This window comes from Cryptomeria japonica, chromosome 5 (genome assembly GCF_030272615.1).
Source record: "Cryptomeria japonica chromosome 5, Sugi_1.0, whole genome shotgun sequence".
Lineage (NCBI taxonomy): Eukaryota > Viridiplantae > Streptophyta > Pinopsida > Cupressales > Cupressaceae > Cryptomeria > Cryptomeria japonica.
Genome location: NC_081409.1, coordinates 8,944,876 through 8,972,579, shown reverse-complemented (window position 1 = coordinate 8,972,579; position 27,704 = coordinate 8,944,876). Strand labels below are relative to the sequence as shown.

Sequence of the window (27,704 nt, the reverse complement as noted above, 5' to 3'; positions counted from 1 at the left end):
TGAAGATAGTCGATAATTTGATTCAAATGGGATTATATTATTTGCCAACTCAAATGAAATGTATCATCTTTCACACTAATTGATATATAAATAAACAGCCTAATCAGTGTGGGTCCAAAATACAAGGAAAAGTGCATGAACATGCAATTTCACCATTACAAATGCTTCAGTTTGATAAAAACAACCAATTGTTGTGAGATGCACTGTATTTTTTTAATGTAGCCCATGATAAATTGAACTTTGCTACAATAGATGTTTAAGGATGAAAATGCCAAAGCAATGAATGTACTCCCCTTTCTAAGATTATCTCCTTGTAATTATTACCAACACAAATGAAGAGGAAATTGTAAATAACAAAAAACCACAAGACACAAAATGCGAAGAAAAATTAAAAAATGAAAAATTAATTATTTTTATCTCGCTTCAAAATTCAGAAGATCCAGGCAAATACCTCCCACTCATAAATAAACAGTTCTCTAAATGTACTAGCAAAATTATTTCAAAGTATCTAAATTTTCTTTCATAGCAAGCAACAATGGCTTCAAGACCTGCAACTGAAACCAGGTCACATATTAAACATTCATCAAGCAATGGTGAAAAGATCTAAATACATATATATATATTTATAACAGCCTTCTTAAGTGCTGTTTAATGCATCCTGTATGTTAAAAATACATTATATACAATTTCGTGCATACATTTGCTTAATTCGTTGAATCAAGAATTCAAACATGACAAGTTCAAATCAGTAAATAAATAAAAACTGTGACAATATTTACAAATGGCATAACCTATGAAGCAACTGCACAATCTACAAAATTTGGCATTAAACAGGATATATTCTCAATGGTGAAGCTGAAGAAAAAATTCAGGAGAAAAGGCATCAGTTTGGGGAACCATCCATCTCCAAAGCATCTGAAGAAAAGATATCCACTGGTGCTGAGGTGCGATATGCTCCAAACTGGTTGCAGTGTGAACGGAGGTTTGACTGCTGAGTTATTGCTTCATGGTCAAAATAAATGACAACTACTGTAATATCATCATGATAACTCCGCCGTGCACCTCTCTCCACTCTCTGAAGCTCTGCATATGTCATTTCCCGTTTTTTCGCAACCACCTGAATGGCAGCCTTAATTAGCCGCTTGGCAATGCCCTGCATGTAAGAGATTGTATCCGGAAATTATAATCATCTCAAGGCAGAGAAGAGATCAAATAACTACTGAGCATCTATATGATTTTAAAATTTAAAGTTTCAAGGAATTGACAGTACAGTGCGTGGACTGTTATGTACAATCTCAGCAGCTTCTTGCTCATTTATCTGTTCCCATAGGCCATCTGATGCAAATATTATAAATCGATCATCTGATTTAAGATGATGCACATGTATGGATGGCTCTGCTGACAAAACTGGCCGCCTGAGTGCCAGTGGAAACCCAAAATGTTGAAAGAGAGGATCTCTGTTGAACTCTGGTTTCTTCAAGTATATATCCCCAATTGATCTTGACACCTGAATAATGAAAATGAACTCAAATGGTTTAAAGGCCAGAAAATTCCAAATTGATCATTCAAAAATAAACTGAGAGTGCAACCATTCATAATACTCAAAGGAAAGATCAACAGAGTATAATTGTGGAATGCTTTGAATAACAGGTCTTTTAAGTGCCATGCTTTGCAATGGCCCAAAAGGTTGCCTTCATCTTTTCACCTATTATATCTTTCCCTATATACATGAATTCCTGCAAGTTAATTTTCTGTCTACCACTCTAATTATATAAATATTTATACAGCACAGAACAATAACCTAATAGTCACACACTAAACATTCTTGGCAACTTGGTCTTCACATTCCCAAACATACCAAAAAATAACAAACTTGGAGTAAAAATGTCTGATTATTATTCACTGTTCAAAATTTCAATTCCTCTAGTCTAAAAAAGTAAGACAACAATAAGTCTCAGATAAAACGAGGGTCTGCAGTCAAAATGATTTGTTGATTTGAGTAAACTATAGTAATATAAACATTTTCTTCAGTCTTATAACACAAACACTAATTCACAGTTAATTAGGTTTAAAATCTGACACATAATTTATTAGTGTTTGGAGCATTGATATATACTTGAAAATTCATGCCTATCTCAAAAGAAAGGCATTAATATAGCAAGGTAACAATCTCCCGATACCAAAATGTAATAAAGCACACTTAGAATTGAAACATCTAAACAGCTCTCTTTGTTATGTTGTTTCTATTTAAGTTACGCTGATGGTTTGAAAATTTACAAAAATAACATGTGATGTAAACACTCTGTCAGTACTGGAAAGCTAAGGGAACAAGTTAAACACAGGAATACTCCTACCCTTGAGACTCATTTGACAATCCAGAGAACTTGAGAAATGACAACATATGACAAACAAATCTAAAAGGGTTAAAAAGATGGAAGCATTATGTATGAAGACAATATGACAAAACATCAGCGAAAATAGGATATGTGACAACAAGAATATCTAGTAGAGCATAAATTTTGTAGAGACAAGATCGATGCAGAGTGGATGGATTTGAAAAATATGGAATTATCCCAAATTGAAATAGGTGAATTGAGGAACTCAGGTAAAAATTTTACAAGTTATTTTACATTCCATAAGAACTAGAACTGCGTGCAATCAATTCAGGAAAGTACCTTTAATTATGTTTTGATATATATGGAACTACATATGTTCCTCTTGTTTAGCTTCCAGAAAGGAAACTAGAAAAGACAAATTCAATCATTCTAATCATCAACTCACTTAAAAAAGGAAATGTTGCAAACCCATTGTCAATGATTAGAATTTGGAACAGTTATATAGAATAATAAGCATATGAAGACATATATATACATACATATATAATATGGTGGGTGTTAAGGTGGGCATGGGAATTGAGGAAAGACCTGAAGGGACTCGGGATATTCAATAGAACATCAAAGAAAAATATCTACGTGCTGTGAGGAACTCATGTTACCAAATAGACTAAAATGTATGATAAGGCTGTGAATTTGTTAAGAAGCTTTAAGCTACTATCAAGGATAAGTGGCAACAAGCCCTTCAAACCAAGAAGACAAAGTTTAAAATGATCTTTCCATGAGGCAATTAATCTTAACCAATGTGCCTCCATATTTCAATATTTGATAGGCAGATTATGCTCCCGTGTTTGTTTACACGCACGGTCATGCATCCAGGCAATGAACAATTTCTAACTCAAACCAGAAAGCATAGTTTGCGCACCTAAAGTCAATCCATAAAGAAAATCATATATGATCTAATGATTTTTGTGGATGCAAGTAAAATAGAGGTGCTGAATGGGTGAAACCTAGTTGCATAATCAGGCTAAGATGTTTCTTTATATTCAATTTTATTGATTTTCTCTTAGGTGGCTCTTTTGTTAAAATATGAATAAGTGTCATATATTGCTTGCATAAATAAGTACTTTTTACACTACATTTACAAAAAAACTAAAGAGGATGGGCAGAATGGCATCACACCCAAAACCAAGACAAGGCAAGTACTTAACAGAAGGATCAGAATAAGATCAACATAAGCAAGCAGTTAAACTGCTAAGCAGCAAGAGCTATAAATCCAGTAGGTGGCAGATGAGGATCATAGTCCTCAATCTTGCCCCAGCCATTGGGAAGGTCCTGGCAGTAAAGAAATGGCTCCCAACCCGTCATGGTACTCCTTCATCATTACTCTGTTCTCTATCTGGTGGCTGACTTTCATTTCTGGTGGAAAATGGCCAAAGCCAAGACAGGAAATTTGCTTCTATCCAGCCAACGAAGTGTATCTCTAACATGGAGTTACAAGGAAACAAAATGCAATATGGGGTTGCTGTGACCAGCATGAGCACTGTGACCCAACACCCTATGCAAAAGCGGCAGAGAACCATAGGAAGCATGAATATAATGTCTATAAGCTAATACCCTCAAAGGTACTGACCCTTGTAAGAGCAAGAGGTTAGTGTGACTTTGGCAACCAGACACGGTGCATTACCTAAGTGGTCAAGAAGCCCCTGAAGGTGAGAAACTTCAAGAACCAATTTATTAACTTGCTGCTGTATCTACATTAGAACATTAGTACACATCATGGATTTACAACACATTGAGAAATAAATATCAATAGAAACCTATAAAAAAAGAGCTAATTTTCTATCTTTGCAGATGCTGAACAAGATGTCCACTTTGAAAGCATGTCATATCTGAGTGAATTAAGCAAGAGTTATGAGTTGATCCCCACAAGAATCGTATACCATGAAAAAGGCTCTAATCTGAAAAGATTTGGTTCAACAATGGTTGCCTAAATAGGTTGGAATCTACACTGCCATGAGCCAACCAAGGACTATAAGGCCCATTTGTCATTAAATTTTTGCACCATGTTCAAATGTGGAAAGAGTCACAAATACCCTTTGCAAGGTTTGCAATTACAAAATGGTATATCAAGATACCATTTCCAATCTTTTGACCAGGGTTTATTGCACCTAATCCCAATTTTGTGAAGTATTTTTATAGGGGCAAAATCAACATCAACTGAAAGGATTCAAAATCCTATTTGTAGAGCCTAAATTTTATTTTGGCCTCAAGCCAAGACAATAAATTTGGTGGCCTTTGAAAAAAGATCCTAAGTCATAATGCCTCTATGAAAAACTCTAGGGCATGAACCCAAGAAAATTTAGCAAAAGGTTTATTCTAACAAGTGATCATAGGAGACCAACTAAAATGTTGATTGATAGATAATCAGAGAAATCATTCCCCTAGAAAGTTCTAATAACCCACTTAGCACACAAAGTAAACCTGTAAAGCTGTGTTAGGATTCAGGTGTCTCAACCTTTGTGTCCTAACATTGATTATTTGATTTTAATTAATTATTTTTGGTGCATAATTGTTTAGATCCTAAGTTATTAACTTCCTAAGTTGTGATTCACTTTGTGGGACCTCTTGGTGAGGTGGCATCCTACATAGTGTTGATTTTAGGTGATCAGATTATGTAGACAATAATTTCACAATTGAGGATCTACGAACTGCTTAATATAGTTGATTCTCCACTTGCTGTAGATAGTCTTCTATCTGCTGTGGATGAATGCACACTGAGTGCTGTAAAACCTCCTTACTGCTGAAGATGAAGGTCTACACGCTTGCTATGAATCGTTGAAGAAGATATACCAGTCTACTGAGGATTTGAACTGCTTGTGTGATCAATTTGAATTGTTGAAGATGAACAAAGAACACGATCTGTCAGATAATGCACGATCTGCTGAAGTGAATGTATTTGATCTGCTTGATAGTTAGATGATTCAATTACCTTTGGAAGAGAGGATAAATCGAATCATATACGTGGATGGAGGAAGCCAATCAACACGTCTCTTCCAAGATCGGTTCCTCATCAACAATCACGTCTCCTTAATAATTACGTCTTCTCATTAACTATTAGTTATATTTGATTAATATCCTTTGGTGACAATATAACTGATAAGTCTTTATGACAAGGAGTGGCAGGTTAGCAATTATGTGTTGCAAGGTCAGTAATTAATCAATATTATTTATTGACTATGAAAGGCTGATAGGCCACTCAAACGTTGAATGGTTAAGTCGGTCCTTAAGTGTCCGACCGAAGCTACACATCAACACTCCCTCTTAGCTAGGGAGGAATCCTTCTAGATGTCTACAAGACACATCACCTCATCGTGATGTTGACCACAATGGCTACACCCATATGTGTTAGGGAAAGATATCACCTTTTTGTGATATCAACCATCATGGCTTATCCATAGATATCACCTCACATGATATCCACCATTATGGCTTATACATAGATATCTCCTCACGTAATATCCACCATTATGGCTTATCCATAGATATCACCTCACGAGATATCAACCATTATTGTCAGATCGTCACCTCACAATGATATTCACCATGGCTCATCTAGAGGGTAAACACACAAGTACAAGAAGATCACCACGGACTCTCTCGTGTGGTGTTGTCATGGTGTCACACACATGACATCCACCATGAACCATATCTAAGATTGGAGATAAGGGCTTACACCTCAAGTCTCTCTCAAGGAGAAATGCATTAACAAGAGTTTACACTTTAAACATCTTTTGAAGATAAGAATACATTAGTATATATATAAACAAATCAATGAAGCTGAGACTCGATCTCAGCTAGGGCTTCATTCTCCACCATACCAAGCTTACCTCGAAAGTAAACAAACTTTATTCTAGAGAGGGGCTTGGTGAGAATGTCTATCGTTTGCTCATCAATACTAATGTATCTCAACTGAATAGCATTCCTTTCCACCATGTCTCTAACATACTGATACTTGATCTCCACATGCCATAGTGTTACTGATCACTAGAGAAACCATCTTGACATGGTCCACTCCCTCTAAACCAATATGACCATGATCCTCGGATATCAATCAAAGCACATCCTCTTAGTTGCTCCCTCTATCACGGAAGCATCCCCTGCTCACATGGTCCCAATCATGGAAGATATCTTGCTTCAGGAGACTCTCATCATCTGGCATGATCCTCATACGGTTGGAAGTGCTAGATCCAAAGCCATCATGGATCTACTGTCATAAGATCGAGCCCTAGGCAAGAACATGACCAACCTGAGATTTAGAACAAAATCTCCTTGCAGTACGCTCCCTCTCACTGGAAGAGCCTTCTTGTCTCAACCTGCACAAATGTCTCTATGGCTTTCATAAGTGAACTGTTGCATTTCTGCAGGTAAATATTTGTTTTATAAAAAAATTGGAAATGCAAAATCTTCGAATCTACACTAGAGTCCTCTGCATATTCTTCTTGAATTTCAATCTCTTCATCACAAATAGAACTTCAAAACTCTACAACCTGAAAAGCAACAGGCTGTGATTCTAAAGATATCCTATATGTAAGGGACAAGTTTCTCATAGTAAATTGTGTTTAAGTTTATTTAAATTATGTGATCAAGAGAATAGAAGAGATGGAGATATAGTCTGGAATTAAATTTGAACTGCAGTAGTGCGAATGAAAGGAAGCACAACACTTATCAATTTCAGTATTGTGTTCCTCCTTATTGTATGTGTTATATATATGTGGAAGAGGGGTTAAGTAGTGAAGAGATATGTCTTCCCATGTGGGAAGACACATCTCTTCCCTACGTGCCACTCATCACCCGTTAACAATAATAACATAGCCCGATAACAATTTAAGATCATCGCTGATCATGAGGAACGCGATTATGAATCGCTTATCATAGCCCGTTAACATGAAAGGGTGTGACCGGTCAAACATCATAATTCGGTTTAGATTTTATTATTGATTTGTTAACATACATACTAATAGTTAACATGCAATCAATGTATCAAAATTATGAAATTGTACGACTGGCGTTATATGAATTAACACTCCCTCTTAACTAGGGAGGACACATTTCATGTTAGAGAAAACATCACAATTCATCCAGTGATTGTGAAGAGAAGAGATATCACACCATAGTGATATCCAGAGATATGGTTCAACAATGAATATCAAGTCTCATGATACTCACCATAATTCATAGTTATCAAGTAAGGTATGTGCACTGGCATCAAGTCACATGATGCCTACCATACTGATAATGATTCATGGCATGTCCACGAATATTATGTCCATAATATTCACCATGAAGATCTCTATCATAATTATGGTTTATTTAATGATACCAACCAACTGATATCTACCATAATGTCTCAGAGATATATACTATCATGACATGTCCACAGATATCAAGTCACATGATATCCATCAAGATAGATAAATTGATAATTGTAAAATCGCCACCTTACAATATCAATTTGAAACAAGTGTTCATTATTGAAGAGTCGTCACCCTTCAATAATGTTCACAGGAGGGCCCATGAAGTCATGGAGTCACACACATGACAAATAAAAGAGTACATATTAAACATCTTAAATATATTAGTATATCAGAATAAATGAGACTATCTCTCAAAATTAAATAACATTTTCCACCATACCAAGTTTATCTCTAAAGTGTTCAATCTTGATCTTGGAGAGAGGCTTGGTATGATTGTCTGCAATCTGATCACCTGTACTAATATAATTCAGTCAGATCACATTCCTTTCCACCATATCTCGAACATAGTGATAAGGAATCTCAATGTGTTTAGACCTGTCATGAAATACTGGATTCATTGAAAGCTTGATGCAACTTTGATTGTCACAATAGATGATAGTAGGATTTAAGGGCTGACCAAACAGTCCTACAAGCAATTTCCGGAGCCATGCTGCTTCTCTTGCTCCCATGGAGGCTACAATGTATTAAGCTTTTGTAGAACTCTGAGCAACTGAAGACTGTTTTCTAAATATCCATGAGATCATTCCTGATCCTAAACTGAAGCAACATCCTGATGTGCTTTTCTTGTCAACTATGCTTCCAGCCCAATCAGAATCAGTGAATCCATGTAGGTCAAGGTCTACATGTTTATATTTCAGACCAAAACCAATAGTTCCCCGAAGATATCTCAAAATATGCTTTGCAACAAGAAGATGTATTTCCCTAGGTTCACACATGAACTGACTTAGTGTATTAACAGCATAACATATATCAGGTCTTGTGTTTACCAAATACATCAGAGATCCAATAATTTGTCTGTAGAGAGTAGGATCTGCAAACTCTGATTTTGCAGTTGCTTCCTTTAGCTTTTGCAGATTTGTCTCCATAGGTGTGGTCATGGATCTACAATCCATCATTCCAAATCTCTTGACTATATCAATGGTATATTTTCCTTGATTAAGGATTATACCATCTGCCTACTACCAAACTTCCAATCCAAGGAAGTAGTGAAGAATTCCTAAATCCTTCATATCAAACTCAGAGGCTAATTCTTTCTTACATCGAGGAATACGATTATCCTCTCCTGTGATTAGTAGATCATCAACATAAAGAATAAGAATTAATAATTTACCATTGATTACCTTGTAGTAGAGATTTGGATCTGCTTCATTCTTGGAAAAAACTAATTCCAAGAGATAGTGATCAATTCTTTCATACCATGCTCTGGGGGCCTGTTTCAGTCCATATAGGGCTTTCTTTAATTTGCAAACATGTGATTCAGCCTTATGAATCACAAAACCTTCAGGTTGCTCCAAATAAACTTCTTCAATCTTACAATTCAAAAAAGCAGTCTTAACATCCATTTGATGGACTTTCCATCCTTTAGATGCTACAATAGCCAAAACTGCTCAGACAGGAGTGTATCTGGCAACAAGAGCAAATGTCTCTTCATAGTCAATACCTTCTTTCTGTGAGAAACCTCTGGCAACAAACCTTGCTTTCTGCTTCTCAATGCTGCCATTTGCTGCATGTTTGATTTTGAAGAGCCATTTAGAAGATACCATAGATTTGCCTTTAGGCCTAGGCACAATATCCCAGACATTATTTTTTTGAATTGACTGATACTCTTCTGACATAGCATCTTTCCAAACTTGATGCTTGAGAGCATCTCCAACACAAGAAGGTTCTACATCAATGGTCTCACTCATCAAGGTAGCATAACTGGAAAATAGGTTAGGTCTCTTACTTTCTCTAAAGGTCCCCTTTGGAGCAGCATAATTTTCAGCTTCTTGAAGCATCTTTTTAGCCCAAAGTGGTCTCTTCCTAGTTTCGGGATAATGTTCTTCCAAAGGTAAGTCTTGAACTTCATGCTCAGAGTTTTCAGGGGTCTCCCTCTGAATCTTAGGGGTGGGATCCTCATCCATGTTTGTAGGAGGATCTTGGTTTTCTAATTCATTAGAGCTTTTGGACCTCCTAAATGCTATATCTTCTTCAAAGATGACATCTCTGCTTAGTTCAATTTGCCTTTGTCCAGGTATGTATACTCTGTAAGCCTTAGAGGTTTCACTGTACCCAACAAATACCCCTTTCTTTCCAGAAGGTTCTAATTTTGATCTCTTTTCTTTGGAAACATGAATATAGACTGGACACCCAAAGATCCGGAGATGACTTATGTCAGGTTTGTTACCAGTAAAGGCTTCTTCAGGGATTTTATTATCAAGAAGAGAATGAGGACATCTATTTCGAATGTACACAGCAGTCCTAGATGCTTCAACCCAAAATGAGATTTCTATATTTTGGTCAAACAACATAGCCCTAGCAGCTTCTAGTATAGTCCTATTCTTTCTTTCAGCTACCCCATTTTGTTGTGGGTTATAAGGTACAATTAACTCCCTCTTAATCCCAGCATTTATACAGTAATCTTTAAACATACCAGAAGTGTATTCCCCCCCATTGTCTGTTCTTAAGATTATGATTTTCTTACCTGTCATGTTTTCTACAGGAGCTTTGAATTCCTTAAATTTAGAAAGGATTTCTTCAGACTCTTTGTACCTCAGAAAATATATACAGGTCTTCCTAGAATAATTATCTACAAATATTACATAATATAAAAATCCTCCTAAGGAGGGTACAGACATGGGTCCACATAAATCAAAATGAACTAATTCTAATACATTTTTGGATTTACTTTGCCAGAATTGAAAGACCCTTTAGTATTCTTTCCCAAGGCACACCCCTTCATGCTCCTTTAGAACTATGACTTAGCTTGGGTAAGCCAATCACCATCTTCTCTATCTTAGGTAGGGCATGGAAATGAAGGTGCCCTAATCTTTTGTGCCAAAGTTCATTCGAATCTGGAGTCTCATGAATCAAGGCTTGAGGTGGAGTGGTGCAAAGTCTGTAGAGGCTCCCTTGTCTTACTCCAATGGTGTGGGCTTTCTTGATGGTGGAGTTCTTTGGCCAAGCAAGTACCTTTCCTTCCATAAAGGTTAATATGTAACCCTTATCTTCAAGTGCAAAAACTGAAACAAGGTTTCTCTTTATACCAGGTACAAATAGAACTCCAGTCAGCTGTAGGGATATGCCTGACTTTAGGTTGATATTGCAGGTTCCTATTCCCATAACTGGATAATTTGAGTCATCACCAATTATCACTTCTTCATTTGAATTTTCCACAAGTGTATCTAGGTGCTCACAAAATCCAATGATGTATCGGGATGCTTCGTTGTCTATCACCCATGTGTTGGAACTGGAGGTGACTTGACTAGAGAGGGTTGAGTAGAAGACTAGTCTCTCGGAATCACTCCCTTTCTTAACTTCTACCATTGAAGCCTATTGCTTGATCCTGTCTGGACACTTCATTGCATAGTGCCCATATTGGTCACATCTGAAACATTGTACTTCAGACATGTCTCTCTTCTTCTTTGAAGACCTCTTTCCATTTGAGCCATTGTCCCTCTTTCGCTTAACGTTCTTCTTCTTTCCTTTCTTGTGGGAATTAGAGTTTAGAACTTGAATGTCCTCATTACCATTGTTTTGTTTTATTCCTCTTGTGACAAGCCGAGATTCCTCTTGAATGCAATTGGTTTTCAATCTATCAAACTTAGGAAATTTAGAACGAGCACTGATTCCTTGAATGAACGATTCCCATGAGGTAGGAAGTCCATTTAGGGCCATCATAGCAAGTTCTTTGTTGTCTACTAGATGTCCAATAGTGGATAGTTGATCCCTAAGCTCAGTGATCCTCAAGAAATAGGATGTAACTGTCTCTCCTTTATTCATCTTTATATGGTGTAGTTGAATCTTCAAGGTGAGAGCCCTGCTAGTGTTGTTAATTTCATAAATGTCAGCTAGGGCTTTGAACATCTGAAAAGTCGTCTCATATTTAGAAATAACTAGCACAATGTGGTCTCACTGAATCCACAATTATCTTAAGAGCCTTCTCACTGTCCTTGCTCCACTGAATTTTCTCCATATCATCAAAGGGTTCAGGAATTTCACTTTTGACATGGGAGTCAATTTTATTTTCTTTCAAAACAAGCATGATCCTGAATTTCCAAGATACAAAATTTGATGCTCCATCTAGTCGATCTTCAAACCTAACTCCGGTTGCTATTAGGATTATATGAACGTGATCTACTAAGAGCTGGGTGGATGTCTATAAGATCGTTACAGAATTTAATTTGATCTTCCTTAACTTAGCTCTAATACCATGTTAAGTTTATTTAAATTATGTGATCAAGAGGATAGAAGAGATGAAGATATAGTCTGAAATTAAATTTGAACTGCAATAGTGCGAATGAAAGGAAGCACAACACTGATCAATTTCAGTATTGTGTTCCTCCTTATTGTATGTGTGTTATATATATGTGGAAGAGGGGTTAAGTAGGGATGTTATCGGGCTATGTTATTAATGGGCTGTGTTAATATTGTTAACGGGCTGTTAACGGGTGATCTTCCTTAACTTAGCTCTAATACCATGTTAAGTTTATTTAAATTATGTGATCAAGAGGATAGAAGAGATGAAGATATAGTCTGAAATTAAATTTGAACTGCAATAGTGCGAATGAAAGGAAGCACAACACTGATCAATTTCAGTATTGTGTTCCTCCTTAATATATGTGTGTTATATATATGTGGAAGAGGGGTTAAGTAGGGCTGTTAACGGGCTGTTAATATTGTTAGCCCGTTAACAATATTAACACAGCCCATTAATAACATAGCCCGATAACATCCCTACTTAACCCCTCTTCCACATATATATAACACACATACAATAAGGAGGAACACAATACTGAAATTGATCAGTGTTGTGCTTCCTTTCATTCGCATATTGTTAACGGGCTGTTAACGGGTGATGAGTGGCACATAGGGAAGAGATGTGTCTAAGACACATCTCTTCCCTATGTGCCACTCATCACCCGTTAACAGCCCGTTAACAATATTAACACAGCCCATTAATAACATAGCCCGATAACATCCCTACTTAACCCCTCTTCCACATATATATAACACACATACAATAAGGAGGAACAGAATACTGAAATTGATCAATGTTGTGCTTCCTTTCATTCGCACTATTGCAGTTCAAATTTAATTTCAGACTATATCTTCATCTCTTCTCTTCCCTATGTGCCACTCATCACCCGTTAACAGCCGTTAACAATATTAACACAGCCCATTAATAACATAGCCCGATAACAATTTAAGATCATCGCTGATCATGAGGAACGCGATTATGAATCGCTTATCATAGCCCGTTAACATGAAAGGGTGTGACCGGGCAAACATCATAATTCGGTTTAGATTTTATTATTGATTTGTTAACATACATACTAATAGTTAACATGTAATCAATGTATCGGAATTATGAAATTGTACGACTGACGTTATATGAATTAACAAATTGAAGAATAAAAAACAAGATATCCAAATGCAGCTTGTTGTAAGTGGACATCTGCTAACAATGTTGTTTCACAAATAACACACATAATGTAATTGCATGAATTAATAACTACATATGAAATTCATGAACATTATTCAACCATTATAACTTATCTCTTTCAAATCAGAATATGAATCCATCTGAATCCTTTTGTGGAAGAGTCTCACCAACATCTGCAATGGAAGCTTGAGGCATAGTCCTGGTTGGACATTTCATTGCGTAGTGACCATATTTGTCACATCTAAAGCATTGGATTTCTGAAATATCCTTCCTTCTTTTGAAGTGTCCTTTCTTACCTTTCTTCTTTGAGTGAGAGGCAAGAACACGAATATCTTCATTTCTAGAACTTTGACCAATCTTGACTCTTCTTGAATGCAGTCTATCTTCAATTGATCAAACTTAGGAAGTTTTGATCTTGCGCTTATCCCTTAAATAAATGACTCCCAAGATGAAGGGAGACCATTGAGTGCCAACATGGTTAACTCTTTGCCCTTTATAGTGTGTCCAATGGTAGAGAATTGATCTCTCAATTCAGTTATCCTCATGAAGCATAAGGTGATGGATTCTTCTTTCATCATTTTGATGTGGTGAAGTTGTTGCTTTAATGCAAGCGCTCGGCTTGTGTTGTTGATCTCATACATTTCCTCTAATGCTTTGAACATGTCATATGTTGTCTCCAACTTGGAAATAATTGGCACAATGTGATCTTTCACAGAGTCAACCAACATCTTCATTGCTTTGTGGTTCTTTCTCTTCCATTGAAGCTTCTCATCCTCTTTGGTTGGTTCCGATATGGCTTTCTTCAAGAATTCATCTAATTCGTTTTCACCCAAGGCAAGCATAATTCTAAACTTCCAAGATACAAAGTTTGATGCTCCCTCAAGTCTGTCTTCAACTCTGATTCCATTCACCATCTTGAAGTTTGATAGGAGTAGTCGAACTTGAAAACAATAGTGGAAGATGACCTTGCTTCTATAAATCTGATCTGATCTTTCCTTAAGCCTGCTTTGATACCATGTTGATTTTAGGTGATTAGATTATGTAGACAATAATTTCACAATTGGGGATCTACGAACTGCTTAATATAGTTGATTCTCCACTTGCTGTAGATAGTCTTCTATCTGCTGTGGATGAATGCACACTGACTGCTGTTAAACCTCCTTACTGCTGAAGATGAAGGTCTACACACTTGCTATGAATCGTTGAAGAAGATATACCAATCTGCTGAGGATTTGAACTGCTTGTGTGATCAATTTGAATTGTTGAAGATGAACAAAAAACACGATCTGTCAGATAATGCACGATCTGCTGAAGTGAATGTATTTGATCTGCTTGATAGTTAGATGATTCGATTACCTTTGGAAGAGAGGAGAAATCGAATCATATATGTGGATGGAGGAAGCCAATCAACAAGTCTCTTCCAAGATCGGTTCCTCATCAACAATCAGTCTCCTTAATAATTACATCTTCTCATTAACTATTAGTTATATTTGATTAATATCCTTTGGTGACAATATAACTAATAAGTCTTTATGACAAGGAGTGGTGGTTTAGCAATTATGTGTTGCAAGGTCAGTAATTAATCAATATTATTTATTGACTGTGAAAGGTCGATAGGCCACTCAAACGTTGAATGGTTAAGTCGGTCCTAAAGTGTCTGACCGAAGCTACACATCAACACATAGCAGGTGACAAATATGACAAGGCTCCTATTTTTTTAGTAACTTGGCACCCACTTGGAAGATGCTATATTTTAGGATGATGTCATATATTTCCATATTGGATTGAAAATTAATTTGGCAACTTCCTATATTGACTAAAGAGTCTTGTTTTGTAGTTTCTATTATGGATTGGAGTTGTATTTTAGCAACTGACATTTCTCACACATGTTAGGCATGTGGCATGTTGAGTTGACATATGGTGCAGGAGCACCTAGAGTTTAGTTGTTATGTCAGTTAGATGTTTGAGTCTTAGAAGTAAGGGGTCATGTCATTCTGATTCAATAAGGTCTATGGAGACCATTTGTAATGTCATTTCATGTTTTCAGGTCTGTATGTCAGAGTTGGAGTCATAATTTGCAAGGTTGAAAAAAAATTGTCAAATGTTGTCATTGGGATAGTTATCCCGATAGAGTATCATTGCTGTAAAAAGTTGTCAAATGTTGTCATCGGGATAGGTATCCCGATAAAGTGTCGTTGTAAAGAGTTGTCAAAGTGGTCATCGGGATAGTTATTCCGATAAAAGGGTCATCGGGATAGTTTCTTCTATCGGGATTGGCAAATATTGTTTAACCAACTGTGGAAGGTTATGCCAATAGCTGTCCAATTGCTTCGTTTGGTATAGCTATGCTGACATGGGGTCATCGGGATAAGTTTACGTTATCAGAATTGCACACAAAGGTTACCCCGTCGATATTAGTTATTCTGATGGGTGGAAAAGGACTTCAATTCGGGATTGCTATCCCGACGTCAGTATCCAGTAGTGTTTAGTCAGTTCGGAATTGTCGATGTCTGTGTTAAAATTTGATTTTTCAAATCTGGTAGTTGAACAGTCATGCAATCCAACAGTCATGGCGGTAAAGTACAAATTTGGTATAAATTGTATAGCAATGTTGGAAAACAGATTCGGAAGGAGTAATATGAGAATTTGAATTTCTAAATTTGATTTTGTAACATAGTTTCAAAACTTTGCAATCACTGGCATCGTATTGAGGATCGTTTTTCTGCAATTCCTCTGTTTCTTGCACATATATATTGTTGTATGAATTCAATTCGGTTGGACAATAGGCAACTAGGGTCGTACCCACGATCCGACAATTCTCCCTCTCTGTATTGCATTAACATAGCAGGTTAAGATATTGGATGATTTAACAAGAGGTGTTGAATTGGTAAATTGTCATTTTCATTGAGTCCTAACTATGACAACATGCCAAATTGGACCCTTGTTCACACCCAGGCATGAGAGGTGTTTTTCAGCAAGTTTGGCACCTATTTTTCATGTTGGAGTGGTTATAAATATATGGGGCCTTAGCTCATTTTGATGACAAGTTGAAGACTTTTGAGATGTTATGTCGTCGAAATGATTACAGAATCTTGTAATAGTGTGAAGACTCCTGAAGAGCATAGCTCTAAGATTGTATTGTAACTTTTCTTGTTGCTGACTAAGACAATTGAGTTGAGTGTTTGGAGTGTGGGTTTTTTTCGGAAAGGGTTTTCCCACGTATACGTTGTGTTGTGTGTTAATTCTGTGTAGAAAAATTTTTTATGGCTAATTAAATGTACATTAGAATCTGTAATTGTTGAAGGGTTTAGAAATTTTTTGCAGCTCTCTCCTATATAGACCAATATATGAAGCTGAATTCAAGACTCCTGAAGAGCATAGCTATAAGATTGTATTGTAATTGTTGTTGTTGCTGATTAATACAGTTGAGCTGAGTGTTTGGAGTGTGGGGTTTTTCCTGAAAGGGTTTTCCCACGTATATGTTGTGCTATGTGCTAATGGTTAATTGAATGTGCATCTGAATCTGTAATTGTTAAAGAGTTTAGAATTCTTTTGCAACTCTCTCCTATGTAGATCATTGTAGGAAGCTGTAAACCACACCATGTTTCCTTTCACAACGAATATCAACTAGACCAATACCATTTGAGTCACTTGTGCGAAACCTTTTCCCTACTTAGAGGAGGTCCATAAAATCTATAAAAATCTTCTCAAGCTTTTGATAACAAGCATTCAAGGGCATGCAACAGGAAGAATAATAAACATGGGTGGCTGCTAAAACTTAGAACAAACCTGAAATTTTCCTACAGGGGAAAAAAAAGATTGGTGATTGAATATGCCAATTTCTTCTCAACACAAGCAATGACAACTTGCCACAATGAAGAGGAGAAGCTTGAAAAGTAAAAGGGATGCCAAGGAATTATTTTCAACTAACAAAATTGAGCGAACTAGGTTGAGGTAGAAAGGCTTGTATATAACACTAGGTTTTATGCCATTGAATACTAGAACCAAAAGCAACCAAAGGTATCTAGCCATTGAAGAGCTTATTTGACATTATCCTCCTCTTCCAAGAGAAAGAAAAGATCGAATAGAAAAGTGACCATTAACAAGTTGTTGGGTGAAATTGGGAAGATTGATAACTTTAACTAGGTTTTGAGAAACACAAGCCAAAAATTAGCCAAATTCTTTACCAGTTAGCATGTAGAGCATAAGGGTTGCTCAATATCCCTATGGTATGGGACAAAATAGCCGAAATGAGAATTGGTGACAATTCACAATTATGCAAGACAAAGCAAAAGCGCATTGGAATAGAGAGATAGAAATTAGGACCAAAACCTAATGCCCATAGCATAGCAATTGTAAATGGCCATTCAATGCAATCATATGCTTTGGCAAAATAAACTTTGATAACAATGGCTTCTTGTTGAACATACCTTTCCAAACAAGATGATATTGTCTAGAATACACCTAGAATTAGTGCATTCAATTTGTTCAAGACAAGAAATGAGATGAACACAAGGATGAAACTTGAGGGAAAGGGCACTCGCAATGATTTTGGAAGACATTAAGCAAACAGATAGGCCTCTAGTTGTAAATATCCTCTAGATTTCCAAATTTAAGTCTAACTTTGATATTATCTAGTATTACTCGGGGACACGTTTGCTCGGAAAATTTAGGCATCCCGGAAACGGAAATGTCTCGAGGACGAGGGGGGCGGCAGGGGATGCCTTCTCTGTTGGCCTAGTTTGTCGTTGCGTCAAAAGACCAATCTGTCAACGCTTGATACAAATTGTAGAAATATGGATCGCACGGGAGGCGGTTAGTCCCTTGTCACAAATCCCGAGGGGAGAGCTAGTGATTTTGCCAACAATCTCCCCCTCAGTGTTACCCGAGGGGATTTGAACCCGTGACCCAACGTGATGCGGAGGGTAGGAGGATCTTACCCAAACACCTAAGGAATCTTACCCACACCCACACAACTCATTCCTCAAGACCTCTCATTGGTTAAACACATCGCCTCTGATCCCCTACTCTCCACATACTAGAATAACACCCCCAACACACTGTCTCACTGTTTTAGGACAGTCAAAAGCATAAATGACAATATTTGTTGACCAAACAACTCATAAAACTCTCTCCCTTTGGTTTCACACATTCCCAATGTACTCAAGACACTCACACATCCCCTTAGGCTCTATCCATTTCCATACATACTCCATTGAACCATTAAACACAACTTTGAAACTAAATAAACAAAATACACCACCTTGCTGTCCTTCTTGATAGACCTGTACTCAGAGATCTATAACTTTTGAACAAAACATTATTTACTCAATCGCTTCGGTGAGATTCTTCCAAACTTAACTCTCAACAACATATCCAAAATTTAAGAAGATCCAACGGTTCAGTGATGAGATATTGCCCTCGCATCAGGACTGTTGCAGTCACACCCCAAATCTGACTGTTTTTCAGTCTGAAACCTTCATGAAGCACATGCCAAATCCATCATGGAACCCTGCACACACCATGGACAAGTAAAATACATCCTTACCCTCATCCCTGCCCAAAATGGGGTTTGGAAAAACATCTAAACAAAATTTATTACATTTATGAGGCCACTGGATGCCCTAGTAAGGGTTTTGACAGTTTTGAAACAAATGTCAATATCTTCCACAAATGATAATGAAATTGCACCAAATAAAAACCAAAGTACTCTTAGTTCATTTCACTTTCATTCCACTAAGATAACTTAATCAAACAAATGCATATCAATTTGCAAATGAACAAATTTAAGTCTGTCATACGTTGAAGACTCAGAAAATACAAGGAAAAATACAATTTTATTGCTCCACTTCTCAAATCTCGACCTCCACATCCAATCTCTCTCAAAATGGATTAATTTCATCATTTTATAGTTCTCCAAGCCTTCTAAGGCCGAAATGTAGCTAATAACCACCTACAACTACCCTTTTTGACATTTTTTTGCAATTTTGAGAATAAAAGTTGCACACATGAAGTTGTCAATATGATCAAACTTGAACTCCAACCCTCCTAACCCTATCAAAATGGTCTTCAAATGACCTTATAAACATTTATAACATGTTTTATTGACTAAAAACTCAAACCTACCCTTAAAACCCAAAATTAGCCCTTTTTAGGCCTAATTGCCAACATTTGACAATTTTACACTATTTGATCTTTTCATTGCATATTTAGGCTCTATTGGCCATTATTACATTGTTTTAAGACCTTAAAGGTCTTTTATACTTCATTGTCCTTTGATTCTCTATTAGGGCCTATCAGTGACCCTAGTCCACCTTGTCTTCAGGAGTGCTCCTGCACCACAACGCTCCGATACCATTTGTTGGCCCAGTTTGTCGTTGCGTCAAAAGACCGATCTATCAACGCCCGATACAAACTGTAGAGATATGGATCGCACGGGAGACGATTAGTCCCTTGTCACAAATACCAAGGGGAGCGCTAACCATTTTGCCAACATCCTCATGTATTAACAATTACATTACATCATGTATATGAATTTATGTATTTCAACTCTCATTTGAACTCTTAATTCAACTCATTTGCTATGTGTAATGTATATGATGAATGATTTATCAATGTTATCATATGAATATTTAAAATTTCCCTATATATTTTAAATTTTCCCTATTTTTTATATAGCTGTCCCCCCGTCCCCAAAAATGGCAAAAGAAAATTTGTCCCAGAAACCCATTTCCCTGTCCCACCATCCCGGAAACTTGGGGTACAATAGATATTATCTTTATTGCTATCATTATCTAAAGAGTTCAAATGATAGTCTTCCAAATAGACATTATAAAGATCATTGCCAACCATATATCGCATGAGGCTTTGTAGAATTCACAAAGACATCTACCACATCCTAAAGCTTTGTCATTAGCCATGGTAAGCACTACCTCACAATAATCATTTTGAGTAATAATTTATTCACACAAAACTTGTTGAGAAGCAGAAAGTCAACAGGGAATTACACTAATGCATTGTTGAATATCACACTCTCGAGAGGAATCCTAGGATTTGAAAACCTATTGATAAAAGTTTGAAGAATGGCAAATAGCTCAAATAAGAGTTGTTTGCCTTCTTTAATGCACTAATTAACTAAGAAGTATGATGAGTTCTTAAAAACTGAAAGAATCCCTTAGAAATTATCTCTAGTTTTAAGTCAGCAAAGACGAGCTTTGATTTGAGTTCCCCTAGCAAAATGATTATCAACAATTTGCTTTTGTTGGCAAAATCTATCTACTCACAATTACAAAAGAAGGCACAAACAGCTGCTCTTCCTCCTTACTGACAAAGCTCCAAGGTGGTAGTGTTATATGAGTAGCACCAAAAACACACCAACTAGTGCCCATAAATGCACAAAAGGCAAGGGTACACCTGATAACATTATTCTCATTCAATCCAACAAGTCTAATGTCAAGGATGTAGTTCCAAATTGGACAGACATTGAATAAGGACAAGGGTTGGTTGATGGGTCAACAAAGGTGTGCTAAGGAATAACCTTCTTCATCCAAGGCTTAGTAAATTGGCATTCAATGCAAAACTTTATGAAGTGATCAAAAAGGGCAAATTTTGGTGCGGGCTCAACCAGAAAAGAAAACTAGCTAGTAAAAAAAAGATTGAGCACACAACATGGCTCCATCAAGCCATTTGGGAACCCTTCCAGATCTAGAGTGAAGAAGATTTCATATTTACCATGCAGATTGATTGGATGACAATCAATATTGGGATCAAAAAGCAACTATTTATTGCATATATACCACCAAGCTTCTCCCTCAAGAAATATCAAATGCATAGAGAGATTGCCACACTTATCTACTGCCACTTCCACCATATTAAAGTCTCCACATACAACCAAAGTTGTGGTACATATTAAGTTGACAATCCAACGCCAAAGATTAGATCTTTCAATAGCATCATTTAAAACATAATTATTAATAACACTAAAGAAGTGGTTATTAATATAAAAGAGGGCCCATAAAGCCCTTTTAATAGGGTCACAGCCCTAGCCCCCTAAGTGTGATACCTATTTTGGAGAAATAAAGGTGACCAACTCCTCAAAAAGGGCTAGCTATCCATATGACATGGCAAATTGCAAAAAAGTAAGAAGTCTAAAATTTTTAACCTCTTGTAAACAAAGAATGTCCAAGTTTGCAAATCTTTGTTGAGTATCCTACATAATACTTTCTTGTGAGGTCTCTAAAATCCTGAACATTCCATGAGAGACAATTCATTGAATACAAGAATCCAAAGGCATATCATCACTAGAAATTTTTTCAAGAGCTTCATATCTATTCTACAAAAACTCATTTTCCATCATTAGTTTGTAACTTCCCAACTGAATAGCTTGTCATGTCCACTTTCCAAGTGTAAGTCATTGGGAGACCTGTTGGTGTATAATTTATCATATACCGAACATTAGAATAAAATATCCAAGGATACTCTATCCTCTCCTGGAAAAAATCACTACTTGTGCCAAGATTGCGAGAAAGACCACAAGGCGACTCCAAGGTCTTTATGTGCGAACGGGCGACTTTGTGTGGGATGGCTTCCTTGGTTATGTATGCTGAAATACAAGGGGGAATTACGCTTGGTTTGCTTAATTCACAATGGAGATTTATCGTTTTGGGTTTTGGATCATGGACTTCAAGAAAACTGAAAAGGAGATAGGGTTTAGAAATTCTAATCTATTCCTAAGAATTCAGGAGACGGTAAAGATTGGGTGAAACTAATAACAACACTTTGTTTCGCCACACTTAGGACAACTACGCAAAGCATGTGCAATCTTCTAAGGTTGTGCTCAATATTTTCACACTTATGAATAATACCAACAATTGAACAATATTACTCAAAGTAGAAGTTAAGCATCCACATCAAAAGCTCAAGCTAACTTTACACATTGAATGAAAATCATCCATCCAACAAAAGTATGAGCAAAAAGTTTCACCAATCTAAACTATGAAATCCTTCATTCATCTAACATACATGAAATAAAATCTAAACTATGATGAGGGATAAGAACCATCCAAAATAAAGGAAATAATCACCATCAATTCGAACAATGTATTACTTATTATTTTGGCAATCCTAAGCAACAATTGCTTATCTCAACATGTTTTGCAACATGCTCACATAATTTACAAATGAGGGGTGAACTCAATTTATAGGCTCCCCAATTACAATTCAATGGCCAAGATTGATTTCCAATCAAAGGTCGAGATTAAAACAACCTAACCCTAATCAAAGTTTCCCAAAATAGATCAAATATCCGTCGGATGAGAGACAAGTGACACAAGATGCTATCTTTTAGGATTGCACCCCCTTCTTCTGCTGAGAGGTAGTGTGTTCAATGAACCTGGACATGTTGACTTGAATTTCCCAATTTGTACCGAAAAATTTGCCTAAGTATGGAAATTTGTCTGGAATACTCTTCTTGCCGCCAATTTATGTTGCTCGTGGGAGCTTGTCTTTGACTCTTCAGAAATGAAATCCTTCAAGAAATCTGGAATTTCTTTCCATACTTTCGCCGAGTCTGAAGACTTTTCTTTCTTGATGCCTGGAGACTCTTTCAGGTGCCTTGAATTTGGAGAAGAATTTGATTCATCTCCTCTTTATTTTCCTCTTTGTTCTTCCTGTTTGCTCTCCAACATTTAGTCAAAATTTGACTCTTTTGGTTGTGGAAAATTCCACCCTTAGCCATTTTTCATGTATCAAACTTTTATCAACCCGTTCGTTTGATTGACCCTTGATTTCATGTGCTTGTCAAATTTATTTTCCTGCTTGATTGCTGGTCTGATTTCATGTGAATTTGTCAAAATTTGTCTTTCCTCGTGGCGTGCCAACTTGATTGTCTTCTTGTCTAATGGATCAAATTTGAGGTCACTGATCCGGCATCTTCACATATTCCATTTATGCCTTGAACAAATTCGTGTCTGAGTTTGATCAACTTGCTTGGACAAAGGCTTGGACAATTTTCAGTTCTGACTATGAATGTGCCAATTTATGTTTTTTCCCTCTTAGGCTGTCTTAAACCAGGAACTTGAATGTGTCTGACATATTAGGGTTTGTGCCTTGGAACAAATTTGTGTCAGTCTTTATGTCTTGGCATGCTTCATGTCAATTGGCTTGTCCTCAAACTTGGAATATTCTTGGACAATCATCCTTCATGTTTGATGGATCGGAAAAGTTCGGACACTCACATGTCCTCTTGTCTTTGGCACATTTCGAAAATATAATCAAACAATTTGTCTTGCTCTTTGTCATGTCATCTTGGCAAGCTTCGGAAGTATGATCGAACAAATTGTCTTCCAATTTGTCAGGCCATCTTGTTCTTGGAAGGACAAATTTCATGCTTTGGATTGTTTGGCATGCTCAAAGACTTTCCTCTTGGCAAGGCGTAGTTCACATATCCTTGGACAATTTTTAATTTGCTCTTGATTTAATTGGACAAGACCTTGGACAATTTTCTCCTTGATCAAGACAAACTTGGGAGGCTTGGAATATGCTAAGACATATTGTCTTGTCTCTGTGCTTATCAAATTTGGAGGTCTGATCACCAAGCTTTACTCATTCTTTCCATGCCAAGTGCTTAGAAGATCATTCTCCGAGCCTTCTCTCCTTATTACCATGTGAACCTTATTATGTTTCCCTTCAAATTTTGGTGGTCTTGAGAAAAATTACTCAGGCCAATCTATTGTTTTGTGTTCATCTTTAACTGCTGTTCTTGACTGGTTTGGACAAAATTCGAATATTCTGGCTATGCCACAAGCGAATTTGCTTTATGCCAATTGATTTCTGAACTTGGAGAATTCAATTTACTTGTCCTGATCGTTGTTCATGACAGAATTTGCACAGAGTTTCCTTGGCTTTCACACAAACATCTTTCTCATGCCTTAAGCGAATTTATTGTGAACATGGTGAACTTCTGAGTTTGATATGCTTGGTTTCTTATCTTCATGGCAAATTTTACTGTCTCTGATCATGTTCTGATTGCTTCTCCATGTTCTTCATGTTTGGAAGCTGCTTACTTTAGCTCATCCTTGGCGAATTTTGGGCATAGGCTTATGCTCCAACTTTGGCGAACTTGGATGATGTATTGACATGTATCAGCTTGCAAATTTGAAAGATTTCTGAGGAGTTAATGTGCAGATTTGGATTCTTTCTCCCAAGGTACATTCAAGGATGATTAATGGTGAACTCAGAATTTTATCAGCAAACCTTGGTGATGGCGAACTTGAACCTTTTGAATGTCCCTTTCAAACCCTTGGACCTGCTTTATTCCTTATTCTGGAGATGTTCAAGGTAGAATTTTCACCTTCAAATTGTTATCAATGGCGAATTTGAGGAAAATATTGAACTTATTTCCTTCAAACCCTTGGTTTTGCTTTATTTCTCATCCAAATTCTTCTGAAAATTTGATAATCTAATTGGATTTTGGAGCTGCTTCCTCTAAAGAATTCGAATTTTTACCTTGAATTTACTTTATCTCTGCAAGACTAATCTGATAATATGATCAGATTTTGGCATGAATCTGATAATCTTTTAAGTTTTTTGAGCTGCTTACTCTAATCACTCTTAGCAATTTTCTTGAATTTGGCAAAGAGAAGTGATGGTAAAACCTTGTCTTTATAGCTTCTTGAGTTGCTTCTAGAAGTTTTATTATTTTATTCTATCTTTAGGAAATTTGGACTCCTTGCCTTCTAGAAGGAAGCTTGGAAGATTCTCAAAAATTAGAAAGTTTTATTGTTTTATCCTCCTAAGAAGTTAGAATTTTATCCTTAGAAGCTTCCATCATGTTTTAGAAAGTTTTATTTGTTTTAAATCTCCTTCTAGAAATTCGAATTTGAGGAAGGCATGTCACAATTTTTTTTTCTTTTCTTTTTTTTTCTGACTTTAATTGTTTAAATGCCAAGTCATCATATTTGCCATCTTTAATTCTCTTGGAATGCCATGTCATCTTTTATTGCCAAGTCATCTTTTATTGCCAACTAGGAAATTTATATCATTTTTATTCTATGCCATCTTCAATTTCGCCTAAGTGGGCCCTACATTCTTTCTCAAGCTTTGGCGAATTTTGCACATCTTCCTTATGCCATGATTTACCTTTGCCTAGGCATATTTTGAAGGTATGATGGGCTTTGAAAATTCCTTGACATGTTTGTTTGTGCCTTGGATGAATCTTTGCCATCTTTATTTCATGCCATAATTTTAAGGCGGACTTTGAAAATGTTGGACATAATTGAATATACTTAACCATTTTTACGCCTTAGTTTCTTGTTTGCTTAACCTTGAGCAGGGGTTTGTTAACCTTTGCCATGAGTTAGTTGACCCTTGGTAGGAGTTTGCCATCTGTCGGACAATTTTTCTTGGACATGAGGTGCACTTTGAAAATTGTCAGACATTTTTGGTGCATGAATAAGCTTACCCTTAGGTAGGAGTTAAGTAACCCTTGCCATGAATTAGTTAACCCTTGGCAGGAGTTTAACACTTGGATAATTTTTCTTAGACAATTTCTTAATTGATTCTACTCAAACTTCTTCCACATTTTAACTGATCATTTGCCATTCTACCCTTGAACCTTGTTCAACTTGTCTGCCATTTTTATTTCTTCAACCTGGGCGAAATTTTAATGTGCCATTTCACTTGCCTTCTTTTGACTTGGTCAACAGTGTTCATGCCACGTTCATACCTTGCTGGTTCATCTGGACAAAAACCCTCATTAGGGTTTGCATTCTACTTTTTACCCTTAAAGAAATAATTTTCAAAATCTGAGAACATGGATAGGAATAATTAGACATGAGGATTGAAACCCTAATCTCGGAAAAAGCAAAAATTTCCAACCCTTGCTTTTTATGCTTAGACACAAAAATTTTGAACTCTGAAGACATGGGCAAGATCAAAATGACCTAAATAACAAAATCCTAATCTCAGAAAAAAGCAAAATTTTCGAATCCCTGCTTTTTATATCTAGAGGCGAGATTTTCAAATTCCGACAAAATGGGTAGTAATAAAATAGTTCAAAGAACAAAACCCAGATGTTACTTTCAAAAAAGCAAAAAATGCAAAAATTTCTAAAAATAGCAGGTTGTCGAAAATAACCCAAAGCAATTGTGATTTTCGTCCTTTAGACCTTAACACTTTGACAACACTCACAAGTGGTTCCGGGCATGATTTCTCAATTTGGCTCAGGATGACCTCAAAACTCTTAACTCTTAATTTGCAAAAAGATTGGTGATTAGCAGTTGCGACACCAAATCAAAAAAAAAAGGGTTCCCCATTTGCAATGGGGCGATGTGTGAAATAGGTCACAACAAGACCCTTAGCCTATTATTTTATTTCCAGTAGGCTATTGGGATGATGTAGGAGAAATAATTTAATAATTTAACTTAAGTTGTCCTCAAAGTAACATTATGTTATATTTATAAAAAGGCAACTTGTGTCTTATTATTAGAAAGCTATAAAGAGTCACTTCTTGGACTAAGGGTCAAAAAGTAATGTTTATTTGAAGGCTTTTCTAAACACGTTTAAAATAACAAAGAAAATATAATTATATTTCCTCAAAAAGATTATAAAAGGAAAGGTTTGGGAAAGAAAGCGTCTAATTTATATTATTACACCAATTTCTTGAGATTGAACTTATGTTCATCTTTCTACTTGGGATGAAAACCCTCCTATTCATTTGAGTGTAATGTGCCCAAATTAGAAATATTCTAAAACTACTATTATGCTTAATTTCCAAACAGCAATTAGGTTTAGTGAGTACTTTGCCTTGATGTAATCCCTGCACATAGGTTAGGAGACTATCACAACCATATTACATTATGCAAATATTAGATGAATCTTCTAAAAATCTGCATTGATTAATCAAATTAATAATAAAGTATTAGACTTAGGGAGTTTCAACCATAAGGAAGTGGGAGAAAGCAACTTTGATGAGATGTCCTTGAGACTCCATCCTAGGCCCAAAGCCAATATACCATCCCTTTGGCCCCAAGTGGCCCATGCCATCCATATGGAGTGGTCTACCTAGAGATGTGCTCCCTAACCGTTATCCCCCATCTTCTCACTTTTCCTACTTCTTATGATTGATTTTCTTATATTAATGTGCCCTGAAGGGAGGGAGGAAGAGATTGCAAAGGGTGCCCTAGAAACCATCTTCCCTAGACCCAAAGATTGTACCCTTTGTACTCCTTTGGCCTCTATGGGCTCATCTTGTCCCACTTCGAGGTGGCATATCTAGGAAGATGCTCATACACCGTTCCCCTCTTACAACTCTCCCACTTCCCCCTTAGAAGTTTAAACAGAAATTTATTAACCTCATTATGATATATTCCATAAACCTCCTTATATCGTATTTAATACCAACCTTATATC

The 27,704-nt window shown here is 36.5% G+C and overlaps 1 protein-coding gene across 1 annotated transcript in view; it reads right to left on the bottom strand.

Moving 5' to 3' along the window:
- Nucleotides 1-594: 594 nt before the first annotated feature.
- The window catches only part of LOC131077971 (probable protein phosphatase 2C 78), an 85,901-nt gene continuing 58,791 nt past the window's right edge, over nucleotides 595-27,704 (bottom strand). Inside the window, exons 3-4 of the mRNA XM_058015582.2 lie at nucleotides 1,271-1,507; nucleotides 595-1,153 (exon numbers count right to left, since the gene is read on the bottom strand). Coding sequence (XP_057871565.2) covers nucleotides 884-1,153; nucleotides 1,271-1,507 — 507 coding nt within the window. The 3' untranslated portion in view covers nucleotides 595-883. The remainder of the gene's footprint in view (nucleotides 1,154-1,270; nucleotides 1,508-27,704) is intronic.